Source organism: Fulmarus glacialis, unplaced genomic scaffold (assembly GCF_000690835.1).
Source record: "Fulmarus glacialis isolate BGI_N327 unplaced genomic scaffold, ASM69083v1 scaffold33761, whole genome shotgun sequence".
Taxonomy (NCBI): domain Eukaryota; kingdom Metazoa; phylum Chordata; class Aves; order Procellariiformes; family Procellariidae; genus Fulmarus; species Fulmarus glacialis.
Window position 1 is genome coordinate 402 of NW_009191479.1, and position 13,924 is coordinate 14,325.

The 13,924-nt window shown below is 33.2% G+C and overlaps 1 protein-coding gene across 1 annotated transcript in view; it reads left to right on the forward strand.

The window, feature by feature from the left end:
• Positions 1 to 669: 669 nt before the first annotated feature.
• LOC104083285 (low-density lipoprotein receptor-related protein 1B-like) overlaps positions 670 to 13,924 on the forward strand; it is a gene marked incomplete at both ends in the record, with an annotated part of 48,781 nt that continues 35,526 nt past the window's right edge. The window contains 6 exons of the mRNA XM_009586709.1: positions 670 to 804; positions 1,219 to 1,348; positions 6,288 to 6,414; positions 6,569 to 6,720; positions 7,012 to 7,136; positions 10,229 to 10,600. Coding sequence (XP_009585004.1) covers positions 670 to 804; positions 1,219 to 1,348; positions 6,288 to 6,414; positions 6,569 to 6,720; positions 7,012 to 7,136; positions 10,229 to 10,600 — 1,041 coding nt within the window. The remainder of the gene's footprint in view (positions 805 to 1,218; positions 1,349 to 6,287; positions 6,415 to 6,568; positions 6,721 to 7,011; positions 7,137 to 10,228; positions 10,601 to 13,924) is intronic.

Here is a 13,924-nt window from a genome sequence, read left to right on the forward strand (position 1 = left end):
CCCTGTGCAGCCAACTGCAGCAGAATGGCAGGAAAGACAGCTGAAATGCCTTAAAACACCAAAAGAGACTCTTAGTAAAATTGCCAGGACATTTAAAATAAAAGATGAACTGTGGATAGAGTTAATTTTTTATTCTTTTACCAGTATATCACTCTCAAATGTCACACTTTTTTTTTTTTACTAGTTAGATTTTTTTATACTGCCAAAATTCAGTCATACAGATTGAAAAGACTGTATAGGCAGTTTTACACTGTAGTTTTTCAGACCTCTAAATAATTTTGGGATGGTGATTAGTAAACAAAATAAAATGTTTTCAAACAGGTATCCCATTAAGGAAAAAAAAAAAAACAAAGCAAGACAACATAATTTATTGCCTGATTTTTGACAGGGGTGGTGGCTTCCATCTGTTGTCATGGCCCTATTATGTTATATGTGCAGTACTAAACAACCAGTAGAAAACCTAGTATCCTGGTTTAATTATTTAAACAAAAAAAAAAAAAAAAAGAAAAAGGAATTAAAGGTGATAGTGTTGATACCATTCTTCTATTTACTCTGAGACATAATAATAAAGTTATAATTGGCAGTTTTTACAGTTACTGATTTACTGATGTAGATACTTGGACTGAAGGAACTGACTTAATCCAAGAATCCTTGTCATGTGTTTTATAGGAAATGATACAATCTATTGGACAGACATGGGTTTCAACAAAATTAGCAGATCTAAACGAGACCAAACATGGAAAGAAGACATTGTTACAAATGGTTTGGGAAGAGTTGAAGGCATTGCAGTGGACTGGATAGCAGGTAGGTCTTAACCTGCTTCAGGAATGGTCATGATTTCTGACAGTACGCTCTTGCATCTTCGGCTCAAGACTAAATGACGTGGTTTGACTTCAGCTCTAATTTCTAATATTCCAAAAGTCTAGATATTTTTCTCTGAAGTTATCACTACTGTTTTTCTCAGTTTTACTACAGACAGAAAAATTATTTAAATATCTTAGATACTATTTCTTAGGCGGACAGTCTCAATGGGGACAACCACGAATACAAGTTTATACTTTAAAACGGAAGACTGAATAGGGCTAGAAATTACAAATATAGGATACATATAAGTTAAAAGACAACAGTTAGTTTCTGGTCCAAACTTATGCACTTAAGATTTAAACACTTTTCAAGTAGTGTTTTCTTTTTCCAGTAACTTCAAGGTATTTTTCCTAGGTAACATATATTGGACGGATCATGGCTTCAACTTAATTGAAGTTGCCAGGCTCAACGGCTCATTCCGATATGTAATTATATCCCAGGGTTTGGACCAGCCAAGATCTGTTGCGGTACACCCAGAAAAAGGGTAACATGACCATAGCTACTTGCATTTCTTTTAAAGTTTGCATGCTAGCACTGAAGCTCTTAGATAAGTAAATCGAGGCCTTTGTTGTAACAGATAAGCATTTAATAAAACCCAAAAGGATTGTATTGGAAACTATTGTACTGTAACTAAGCACAGGTGGAAGGAAGTGTTATTGTTATCATACACTGATTCTTTTCATTGGTCTCTGTATACATGACATACTGTACTTTGCAAAACAGTTTTCATTTTCGAAGACAATCATTTCAACTGAAGTTTAGACATTGCTTGGAACCATGCTTAAATCTGTTCTTAAGTTTCCAGCAAATCCAAGGAAGTCACATTAGTTAGTGAAGACCTCGATGACATGATGAAATCGTAGAACAGTGTAATCCTTGGTAGTTATAAATTCTGGTATCATGTAACATCCCACTACAACAATCAAGGAGATTCCCTTCAGGGTAGCTGAAAGTAATGTGAGATGAAGCATGAAGATGTGGGTAGGAGAGTAAGGATTGTCAAAAATGACATATGAATTCATCCAATGGTTTGTTGAGAGTAGGGACTATACTGCAGCATTAACAGAAATAGAGAACTTTCTGTCCCCTTCCAGCTCCAAAATTATTGTTAGTAGAGCTACAAGTAAAACGGAAGCAGTAAATTCTGCAGAGAATTCCCATCTTTTTTTCATGGGAATATGAAATGTACTTTCTGAGGAAAAGGCATATAAGCAAGATTCAGTGGATTTAACTGGTACACTTACTCTGCCAAAACGGAAACTCTAAATTATGTATATCCAAAATCTTAAAGAAGTACTTGAGCAACTACCTGCCCCCAAAACCAGAGATGACATTGTGTAGCTCATTTTCCAAGATTCAATCAAATCAGTATCTCACTATTTTCAGGAAAGCACTCTCTGTACTCAAAGGAATTTGCAGCCATAGAAATGAAGTATCCTGACTTTTCAGTAAGGCCAGATTGATACCAGTGATGCAAATGCCATTTGGATCTTTGCCGTTATTTCCTTTATGAGAATTTAGACATAGTATCTGTGTATTTTGCAGACTAGAGCATTGCAACTGAATGTATTTAAGAATGAAGATGAAAGCAATAAGGGGTTTTATTTTCTGCATAATGTAATAGCTTTTGCCACAAATCATTACAGCTGTGTTCATATAGCACCACTGGTTGCTTGGCAGTATCTGCTAACAGTTTAGGATAATGCTGTTCTTCAGAGTAGGATCTGGCTGAATTAATTATTGTATTTTTGTCCTTAATGTAGCAGAATAGCTGAGCTCTTCTGTTAGAAAAAATTAAAAAAAAAACCCACAACTTTTGAAGGTAAGTACACAGAAGCCTGATAAAATTCTTCTGACCAGAAGGGTAGACCAAACTTCTTCAAAACAATAGTTAATTTACAGTGTAATTTTCCTCAACATGTATATAATGTATTTGCTGTACACATACATAGTTTTTCACCCCTTCCTTACATTAAAGGAAAGGAAAAGCCCCCATGAAGTCTATGATGACTAAGTGCAGTAGATGCAGTTCCTCTGGAGAATTCTTAGATATGAAAATAATATGAATTATATAAATAAAATCCATTATTTTCAACTAGAAATGGTAAAAAGTGAAATCAACTCTTGGCAGTATTTGGAGAGGGACGATGGATTGTAGCTGAGATCCAGCATTTAACATTTGCTATAGGGAAGAGTAAATGCAGAACTCTTGACAGAATAATATTTAATACTGCTATTGATAGAAAAGTTGCTTTTTTTACTGAAGTGTGGATTTTTTTTTATTTTAATGTCAGTATTTTCACATGATGCTTTCTGACTGAACAGTTCATGGTTTTATTTTACTAAAATGATAAGTGTGCACATAAGCAGATGAAATAATAGTCAACAATATTAACAAGGTTCTTTGGAAAGAAACAGTTCCTGCTTTTAAGTTAATGGATATTTGGAGATGCCACTGAACCATCTTGTTAGGTCTTAAAATAGAATAGTCTAATGCCACCAAAAAGCAGATATTAATAAAATGTTGTTAAAATATAATTTGGAGGAGTTTGAATTATTGCACTTAAAAACAAAGAAGAGAAATGCTAAATGTAGAAATTAATTCAGTTGTGAAACATTTCTTAGGTGTTTTATCTTGTTGAGTTTTATAGTTAGTTTTTGGATGTGTTTAGAATGCTTAAGAAAACTTAAGAGATGAAAGGACCACAGATTAGTAATTGTTTTACATGTCTGGTAGAACAGCGTACCTTCTGTGAAAGTAGGTAAGCTTCATCTCTCTTTTTTTAATACTGTGCCACTAAATGATATCTTGAGATGTCTCCAATCACAGTTTTTTCATGAGAAGGATAGCAATGTTTTGCTAGTGAAGTACGGGTATACCTTTCTGTGGGAAGATAAAGGCCTTTTTACCCTCTGCGTTATTGTCATCTCTCTTTAAAAAATTTTCAAAGGTATTCTTCCCTCCCCTTGCCCTAACTTCACATTCTTCATTTCTCTTGGAGCTTGAGTTGACAGCTATAAGAATGGAGAGGATAATAGCAGTTATTAGATCTCGTTGAATCTGCCAGTTATGCCAAGATACGAAGCAGCCAGCATTCAGCTGGTTGGTAACGTTGTTTGCTAAGGAAAAATTTAAGAATGTGTAGTCCTACAAAGGAGTGTCTTGTGTCATCAGGTATACTTATTCATATAACATACACTTGGCTGACTTTTTTTTCCCCCAATTAAATAATAATTTTCTGATCAAGCTCAAAATTGTGATTGAAATATGGAGTAAAGCTAATACTGAAATAATTCTTAGACTTGGAAGATACTCCTTCAAAAACATTGCGGGAATTTCATTTGTGTTTAGGGTTTGGGGCGGGGCGAGTTTAAACTCTGATTGAATTTTTTCCGAAGAAGTTTTTGAAAGTTGATTCTAGGCCCACATCAAATTTCCGCCACTTGCATCTCCATGTCAGCTACGTAAATTATATATGGGATAGTTCCGAAATAAGTTGAGTAGTAGTTATTCTAGCATTGCAATATATACACCAAGGGTGTCGGTAGCATTTTGCTACCTACAAAGGTCCAGGAAACAATTATTCTAGATGGTACTTCCCATACCTTTTGGGAAGATATGGGAAGATCAAATTTTTCTATACTGGTTAATAGTTTATGTAAGTTTATATATCAATATATTTATAATCGTTAATGCTCTAAGAGAGTATTAAGTAACTTGCCTTACATTTTTGGCAGCTATTCAGGATTTTCTTTGGAGGATTCTAGATTCATTTAACCTGCTAATTATGGTTGTTTTGGTTGTTTTGTTTTGTTTTTTCTCAGAGTAACTAGTCTAAGTAAAGAGCACGGAATGTTTAATTCAAGCATATTAAATGTCTGCTTTTCTGTAGTCAACATTTAGTTAGTGTCTTGTGTTAAGAAAGTACTTCTGCCTAGATGCCTGAAAGCAAGTTCAGTTCCATTTAGAGGTGCTGTTAGTAATCTGGTTAAAGTTGTATTAAACTTAAGCAGTGATTGCTGATACCTACCTGGTTAATACTGTCTATTTTAACGTTTCTAAAACATATTTTTAATTTAGCTAATGTAATAGTTCAATTTCCTAATGTAGTATAAGTTTATAGTTAGTATTCATATTACTGTTTGTTACGTAAAGAAGTATGAGAACAAATTTGGTTTTATTACAGCCGGAAAGCCCTACAATTAGAGCCAAAGTAAGGTGGGCATTGTTTCAGAAGCTAAATTTGATGACCTAATTATAGGATCCATATTTGTTCTTCCCTGTCCCATTTTTTATCCCTCTTTATTTCATGTATCTGCAGTCATCCAATCAACATTTCATAACAGATTGGTATAATGATATCACCAGACTCAGGGGTAGAACTGGTTAGTAATGCACAGAAGACTTTTGTAATCTTTAAAAATAGACTAATGCATACATTCCACACAGAGAAAAACAATGGAGAATGGTTTTGTATGTTCTGTTCTCTTTGTGTACAGCGTATTGCTAAACAATGTTTGAGTGTGTTATGAATATTTGCTATGAAAATGCTTCTCTTCAGGTGATTAGTAATATGCTAGACCTCAATTATGTTATCTTAGAAAGAGGTTTCTTGCTTAGAATGTATATATTGTTGTGTGCGTGTTTATAATATATTTTAACACAAATATATATATACGCATATGTATTTGTAGACACATAGACATTTACTTAAAGCTATTCCGTAGGTTACTGTTCAATAAAGGAAGTGCTGTGTGTAGATTAACTGGCCTCATTTTGCTATACCTAAAACAACAGATTGAGAAGTAGGAGGTCAAGGCAGAAGTTTGACCTAGCATCTTATCCCAAAATAGTGATGTTACTGTGCCAGTAAGTATACAGTAATATAAAATTAGATAAGTAAGATGCAGATTCATCCCATGAGCATTAGGGAGAATAGGAGAAATATTTTCTTCCCAAATAAAATCCCTTTGCTCTGCCATTTCCCACAGTACTCCTCACCGCTTCATATTTAACACATTTTTAAGTTAGACATACACCTTTTGTATTATCACAACATTTGTTAGCAATTAGATGCGAGAGCTTCTGTTGCAGTAATTTTTTTTTTTAATTTGCTTTTATTTTTCCAAGCACAAAGCTGAATTCTTTAAGAAATAAAATTGCATATTGACTGGTCGAATACAGTTTTAAGAATTACTTCATATATATCATTTGCAAAAAATCTCTCAAAGTGTTCTGTGAACCAAGTATTATGATACATTTAATCTCTTAAGATTATTTAGAGACATGAGTCTTACCATGTTTTTTAAATATCTATTTAATGGGAATGGTGCATTTTGTTTGCAATTACAGTACAGTATTACGTATTTTCAACTCTTATTTTGATGTAAAATTTTAATTGGTAATTTCTACAATGTTTTAGGTATTTATTTTGGACAGAGTGGGGACAGACTCCTTGCATAGGCAAGGCACACTTAGATGGGTCTGAGAAGGTTGTGCTTGTGAGCCTGGGGATTGCATGGCCTAATGGGATTTCCATCGACTATGAGGTTAGTTCCTCTGTCTTCCAGTATATGTTAAAATGTACAGTATTTGTTATGATTCATTAAAGCCAGCTGGTCTTCCACTTTGATGTAATCTTAATAACTCTTAATTAAATACTTGGACAAGATTGTTGATGTTTCCTTTAAAATTAATCTTTAGGAAAATAAATTATATTGGTGTGATGCTCGTACCGACAAGATAGAAAGAATTGACCTTGAGAGTGGAGGGAATCGGGAGATTGTGCTGTCAGGGAGCAATGTGGATATGTTTTCAGTCGCGGTGTTTGGAGCTTACATCTACTGGTCTGACAGGTAATTTATTTTTCATAGGTATTTGAGTCTCAAAATGTTATTTCAGTGCCAGGTGCTTCACCTTTGTAGGATTAGCCATTCCTTAGCAAGGTCACAGAAAGGATCACGGAAAGCTATACAATTTCCAAAGAAGGGGCATTTCTGATGCTGAAAGCTAAAGCATATCAGTGTCATAGATGAGAACAGGTTTCTTCACCTTCTGTTAGGTGAACTCTCCACTGCCCTTCAGTCATTTGTTTGGTGTGAATTAGTTGAGGATTGTTGATGAGACATCTTCAACTTTTTTGGCAGAGCACATGCAAATGGCTCTATTAGAAGAGGCCACAAGAATGAGGCCACGGATGCTGTGACCATGAGGACTGGCCTTGGAATAAACCTGAAGGAAGTGAAAGTCTTTAATAGAGCACGAGAGAAAGGTTGGCTGTTCTTAAGGATGCTATTAATTGTTTTAATATCACCTGCTACTTTTTATGTATATTAAAGCATACGAAAAGTTAAGTAATCACTGATTTTATCTCCACTTTTTACTCTTGAAGTATTTTTTTTAAGCTAAAATTAATGTACTAAAGAAAACATATAGTATAAATTCTACTAAAATTCTTCTGAGTGTTTTAAGGAGAAAATAGAAAACCAAAACACTTCCTATCATTCCAGGTTTGGTTGGTTTTGGTAGGGTTTTTTTGTTGTTTTGTTTTGTTTTTTAAAAAGCAAAAAAACATTCTTAGGAATGAGAGGGACTTGAACTGTGCTTTAAAGAGCAGTAATCTCAGGCAGTCTCAGATTTCTGTTGGAAAACAAACCAGAATTTTTTTTTCACAGCTAGATGTTCCCAGCCTCTGTGTCTCAAATATTTATTTCCTGAAATTACTTGGTTTTGAGTCCTATTTTTTTTGTGTGGGAAGAGACCTTGTAAATAATTGGATTTCCTTTGTATTCAATTTGTTTAGCAAATTCAGGAGACAAAAGTTATCATATACTCTCGGTGATTTATGGTATTGATGGTTAAATTTTGTTAGCCACTACCTGACTAAGAATAATCTTGCTTTTAGCTATCTTTATCCTCCTAAAATTCTGGTTTTGAAGAGACCTTCAAAAACTTGTTTTAGTGAACAAAGGTGGTTACAAGTCTACGAAAAATGATGATGATTTCCTCAGAACAAAGTGCTACCAGGCAATCCAGACAAAATTTTCTACAAATGTATTCAAAAAGAGAAGAAAAAAAATGTGACTGTAGTACAAGATAAACATTTTAATACAAATATATTTCTGGTGTTGGTAGCTCTCAAAAGTTGCTTTAATCACAGCATTATATACCTGAAGATCCTGTTGCTTTTATATACAACTTTCCTAAATAACTGCATTAAATATGACATGTAAAATAAATCTGCATTTTGAAAGAAAGCATATTTAACAATCAAGAAGAAAAACTGTCTTTTCATTTTTTTTCCCAAGGGAATTTTAAATAGTTTTGAAAAAATATATTTTGCAAACATATGCATATTAATTTTACTAAGAATTTCTGCATGTAATTTCAGAGTACTGCGGGCATCATATTTGGTGGATAAAAATAAAATCCACACAAAAACTTATTGTTTCTTTTAAATAGGCTAGAAATAGTTAATGTCTGCTTGCTTGGAAGGGCTGCTTTATATTATAGTCTTAGGAAAATAGAACAATTGGATAAAAAAATGCTTCTTTACATGTAATGATTTTTATTGATAGCTTTTAAAGACTTGATCGCATTAGGAATAAGAGAAACAGTTACTGAGGCTAGAAATCTTTTGATGCTAGTTTGAAAAACATAACTGGATGATTTTTTAATACATTTTTCAAATTTTACTAGGGTACAAATGGTTAATGTCTTTGGGAGGGGCTGTCAGTGAGCCAGGAAGACAAAAGGGAAAAAACAGGTGAAAAATGTTTTTGGAATGTTTTTCTATATCACACTATTATATATATTTTTTAAGTTCATTGAACTAGAAGTAGTTAATGCTATTTAAAAAAAATGTAATTAGCTAGTTTCCTGACCTTCTATTATTCAAACAAACAAACCACCCCAAACAAAACCAAAGAGAACCCCAATCTGTGCTGATTGTGATTAATGCTTTTTTTTCAAACACCTGTTTTACCCTTTCTGATGAGCCAGTCCTGCAGTGCTATTTGCAAACGGATTCCTATCCTTCAGTGCTATTTTACATGTGTGCAAGGACATGTCCTAACTACACTGATTTCAGAATTGGCCAATTTAAAAGATATTAACAACTGGTGAATTGGGGAAGCATTGAAGTTTTCAAAGAGAGATTTTAGAAGTTTGAGGATCTTTTTCCTGTAACTTCCTTTCTTTTCTCGACCTCTCATCCTTCCAAACAGATATTAACTTTTCTAGCCTAATAAAACTTTAAAAGAATCTTTAAAACAAACCAAATGTAAAAATGTATACAGCTAAATCTCTAAATGTTTTTACATAACTATAGAGGAAGATGTGTCATGTAACTTTGCCTAGGAACACAAAATTCAACGTTTCTAATTTGAAGAGCAAGTTAACTCTCATCTCCCATTATTTTTTCTTAAAAGTATCTTCAGCTTGAAATGTAGCAGTTAGAAAATACAATCAACAGTACTTCTACATACTACATATTCCCCAACAATTATTATGGTTTTCTACCAGAAAACAGTCTATTTAAAATGTTTTCTTCTCCTCCACTGTGTGGAAAATTTTCAGAAATGGGAAAATGACTATATTGAAAGAGCGGAGTTGTTACATGGGAAGTGCTGTCAGAAACAGAAACTAAATTATCTAAACTAACTATAATAGTAATTCATACATAGTCCAAAAAAGACAAAGGAAAATAGCTCCTAATTATTGACAATTACTGTAATTTTAAATATTGCTTGTAACAAGTGTAGTTTAAGTCATTGAAGTTACTAATTTTACAATGATTTCTTAATGGTATGCATTTGTCAGGGAGTAAGTTTTTTAAGTCAGGTTTTAAAGGAAATTAGAACAAAATGTTAAGAAATATCTTTATTAAAAACAGGGAACTGGATTGACACAGTTTTGTATGTGTCAATATTATGGTTTCATTTTGATAGAAATTGTCTAAAAACAGTACTGTATTCTGGTGGTATCTAAATTTGACTTTTTGCCAGTAACAGGTGTTTTAAAAAAAAAAATCTTTCAAAGCACTTGAAACAGTCTCTAAGTCTTCAGCTGATTATGGAGGAATAACCCATTTTATAATTTTCTATTAATAAAATATATACTCTTGTGAATTGGAAAGGACATTAATTATATTTGCTTATTCATTGTATTCTTTAAAATTGTCTTTAGCTTGTGGTTAAAGTTACATTCTTTACTGTTTTGGCCTTTGTTTTACTTGTGAATATTGTAGAAACAGTTTTAAGAGAAGAGTTCTTAAAATACATAAAACTACGTTTTGATTTAAGTTAGCTAAGTGTAGGATTATAAGAGAGATTTTTGGTTTTGTGTTTGTTTTTTTTTTTACAGGTACTAATGTTTGTGCCAAGAATAATGGTGGATGTCATCAACTTTGCCTTTATTGGGGAAATGCACGGAGAACATGTGCTTGTGCACATGGCTATCTTGCAGAAGATGGAATTACTTGCCTGAGACATGAAGGTTACCTGTTGTACTCAGGAAGGACAATATTAAAAAGTATACATCTTTCAGATGAAACCAACTTAAATTCACCAGTAAGGCCATATGAAAATCCAGAGTACTTCAAAAATGTGATAGCTCTTGCTTTTGACTATAGTCTGAAAGGAAGAGGTACAAATCGCATATTCTTCAGCGACGCACACTTTGGAAATATACAAGTTATTAATGACAACTGGGCTGGCAGAAAAGTGCTAATTGAAAGTAAGTAAAAAAAATTATTTCCCAAATAACATATTTTATTTCAATAAACTTTATTAAGTGAAAAGTTGATAATCACTTGACTTTATAGAGTTAAAAATGTCAATAAAGTTTTACCATACTTAACTATATAACACAATTATTGTAATTTATCCCTATAAGATACATTTAAATATTATCTGTACAATTACAATTCAAAATAATTTATTTTATAACAATCTTACAATGCATGAAGCATATTACTAGAAAACAGAAGTGATAATGATGGTGCTTAATTTGTATTATTGTGATTTTAAGGAGCTTTACTGCTGAAACAAAACCTCATTGTGCAATGCCTGGAAATGAAAGAAGGCCCCTTACACCATGAACCTATTGGTTGTTTATTTTTCTAGTTAGTGGGGGTGAAGTACTGTAAGATACCTCTGCTGACATAATCATTCCTCTGTACAAAATACTAGGACCCTGGTCAGTGTGTCCAGTTGACTCACCCTTCTTGTAGTGAGCCCAAGAAAAGTGACTTGTGCTCAGTGATAATCGGAGGCAAATTCCAACTACGAAATTGTCCATTTTTAGTAGAGGCTTACTCGGTAGCTTTGCATGTTTACTATGCCTTCATTCACCACACTAGTAGGAGGAGTTGTATGAAACTTGACATTTTTTTAGCCTCTGAATAATTGAAGCCTGACACTGCTATCAGGGAATTGACGCCAATATCATCACCAAAGTCTTCACGATAAGACACAAACATATTTTGCAGCTGAGGCCTCAGTAAAATCTTCTGAGGATCTGGCACCGAAATCTTTATCAACAAAGCCTAACATAACTTTAATACAAGGTGTATGTAAAAAGTTATCGTGGTTTGTCATGGTAAAATTAGAATTCAAGGTAAATCTGAATGCAGATGTGTAAGAAATATATCCTTAACACTACACATCCAAAAATCTGTACTACAAAAATCTAAATTCTAAAAATATCTTGTCTTTCATTTCTGTTCCAATTGAATTGCTCTAAAATATGCAATAAGCCTCATTCATCTGTAGTCAGTTGTCAAATGCATATATTTACTGTGTTTCTTCTCTTGCTTGTCATTTTTGAGTACTGTCTGGTTTTTTTGGAGGAAGCGGTTCATTTTGGTAACTGTTTTCCAAAATGTCTGAAGTGTTGTATAGTTTTTGCTCCTTACGTTGTGGATAATTCTCATCTGAATATCGTATGTTATGTTGCCTATGGCATTGCTACATTTAGCTATTTGTTTGGGTCAAACAGTTTAATAACAAGACCAAAGAAAGTGATTAGGAAAAATGGAAGTACCTTTGATGTGGAACATATTTCCCTTTGCTGTTGGATATTAATGGAAATATTTTTAGAAAAGAAAGAAGTTAAACAGTTGCAAACTGACAAAATATTATTCTACAACTGACATTGGATAATTGTATCATTATGTCCCTCTGCACTGTGGTTCTGGGAAGGTATTCGTGGTCATGAAAACTGTTGACACTAATGAATGGAAACGCATTTTTCAAATATAATACAAGGCCTTTTTTTACTTTGAGTTTTTATGTGTGCATATTTAGAGGAATTAATAGTATCTGTATTACGATATGGTAAAGAGAAACTAAACAATGTTGTCAGGATGTTCTCATTATTCCCAGGAAAACATTAAAACCTAGGGATTCAGAGCTGATGTTAGCCGTACAAGAGACACAAACAGCTCACAGAAATGTGCAGTGGTGACATACAAGCACTATTTTAACTAAGCCACTGGAAATTTTTACATTTAAAACGAAGAGGAGAAGGAAATACTGGTGAAGCACCAATGCAGATACAAATCGTTTTTTTAAAAGAACAATAAAGTATTCCTCATTACTTTATAATAGGTTGTTGTACAAGAGCTAAAGACATTCCATAAAGCATAGATGAGAATTATACTTTTAAGAAATTGTTAGGAGTGTTTCTACTTGTAATCTTAATATGCCCGATTTCATTTTTCATTAGCAGAGTCAGCACTCTGAATAATTGAATGTCAGATGAAATTTTCTATCTTGCAAAAAATTTACTGTGTATGCTTGGGATGTGTTTGTGAACAATGGTGTTTGTTTTCTAGAAATGCTTCAGTTGTTTTTTTCATTGTAAATGAGAAGGGATATCACATTCCAGTATATGTTAGTTTATTGTTCTCCTTCATGTGTTTTAAACTCCTTTTTTTTATGTTGTGTCATTCAATTTAAACTGATATTTTTGTACTACATATCCTTCCTTTCCACAGTCTGCACATGATTTTCTCTCACTGTAAACAGGAAACAGTTCATGAGGCTGCTTTATATATTAGAAGTATCTGACCAACAGTGATACCTATAAAGGAAAAAGCAGTGGTAAGACCGGTTGACATCAGTGATTCCATTCACTGGAAGATGTAAAATTCTAAATTCTTTTTATTTCCACGTTAACTATATGTGATTACACAGAAATTATTAAATGGAATCCAGCTGAGAGATTTTAGTAAAAATGTTTCATTTCAGGATTAAAAAAATATCTCTGACATTCATTTTGCTATCTTTTTCCTCCAAAATTACTAGTACGCATGTGTAGCAAGTTTTACTTGCTAGAGATTCAAAACCACATTGGAAATATCTAGTGTGGTTCTAACAATTCTACAACCCCTTTCTACATCATTAAGTTGAAGTCAACAAATCATACAAACCTTTACTCAGTATTTGACTCAAATAGTGAAAATAGAGTACCTTATATACAAGATACTATTGTCCCAGATTTTTAATTCATTGAACATAGATCTGCTCATAAAGAATCCATTAGCTGATGGATTTCTACCTCACTGAAATCAGATATGCCACTCAAATCTAACACATTATTGAACTTTTCTGCACACTAAAAACAGAGTTAAGATATATAAAGAGCCCTTTATTAAACAGGTTTCCAGTTCACTAAAAACAGATTTACAACTCTGGAGCAACCCATTATCTAATATGTTTTTAGCTCACTGAGAACAGATTTACTACCCAGAAACAACCCATTATCTAACATGTTTCCAGTTCTCTGAAAACAGATTTACAACCCATACGCAAGCTATTATCTAACATAGTTCCGACTCACTGAATATTGATTTAGAATTCATAAACAACCCATTATCTGACAAATTTTCACCTCACTGAACAGATTTGCAACTCATAAACAACCCATTAGCTAACACATTTTCGGCTCAGGGAAAGTAGATTTACAGCATATAAACAACTTTATCTAACTTGTTCCAGTTCACTAAAAACAGATTCAAAACTCACCAAGAACCCAGTACCTGATAGGGTTCTGTCT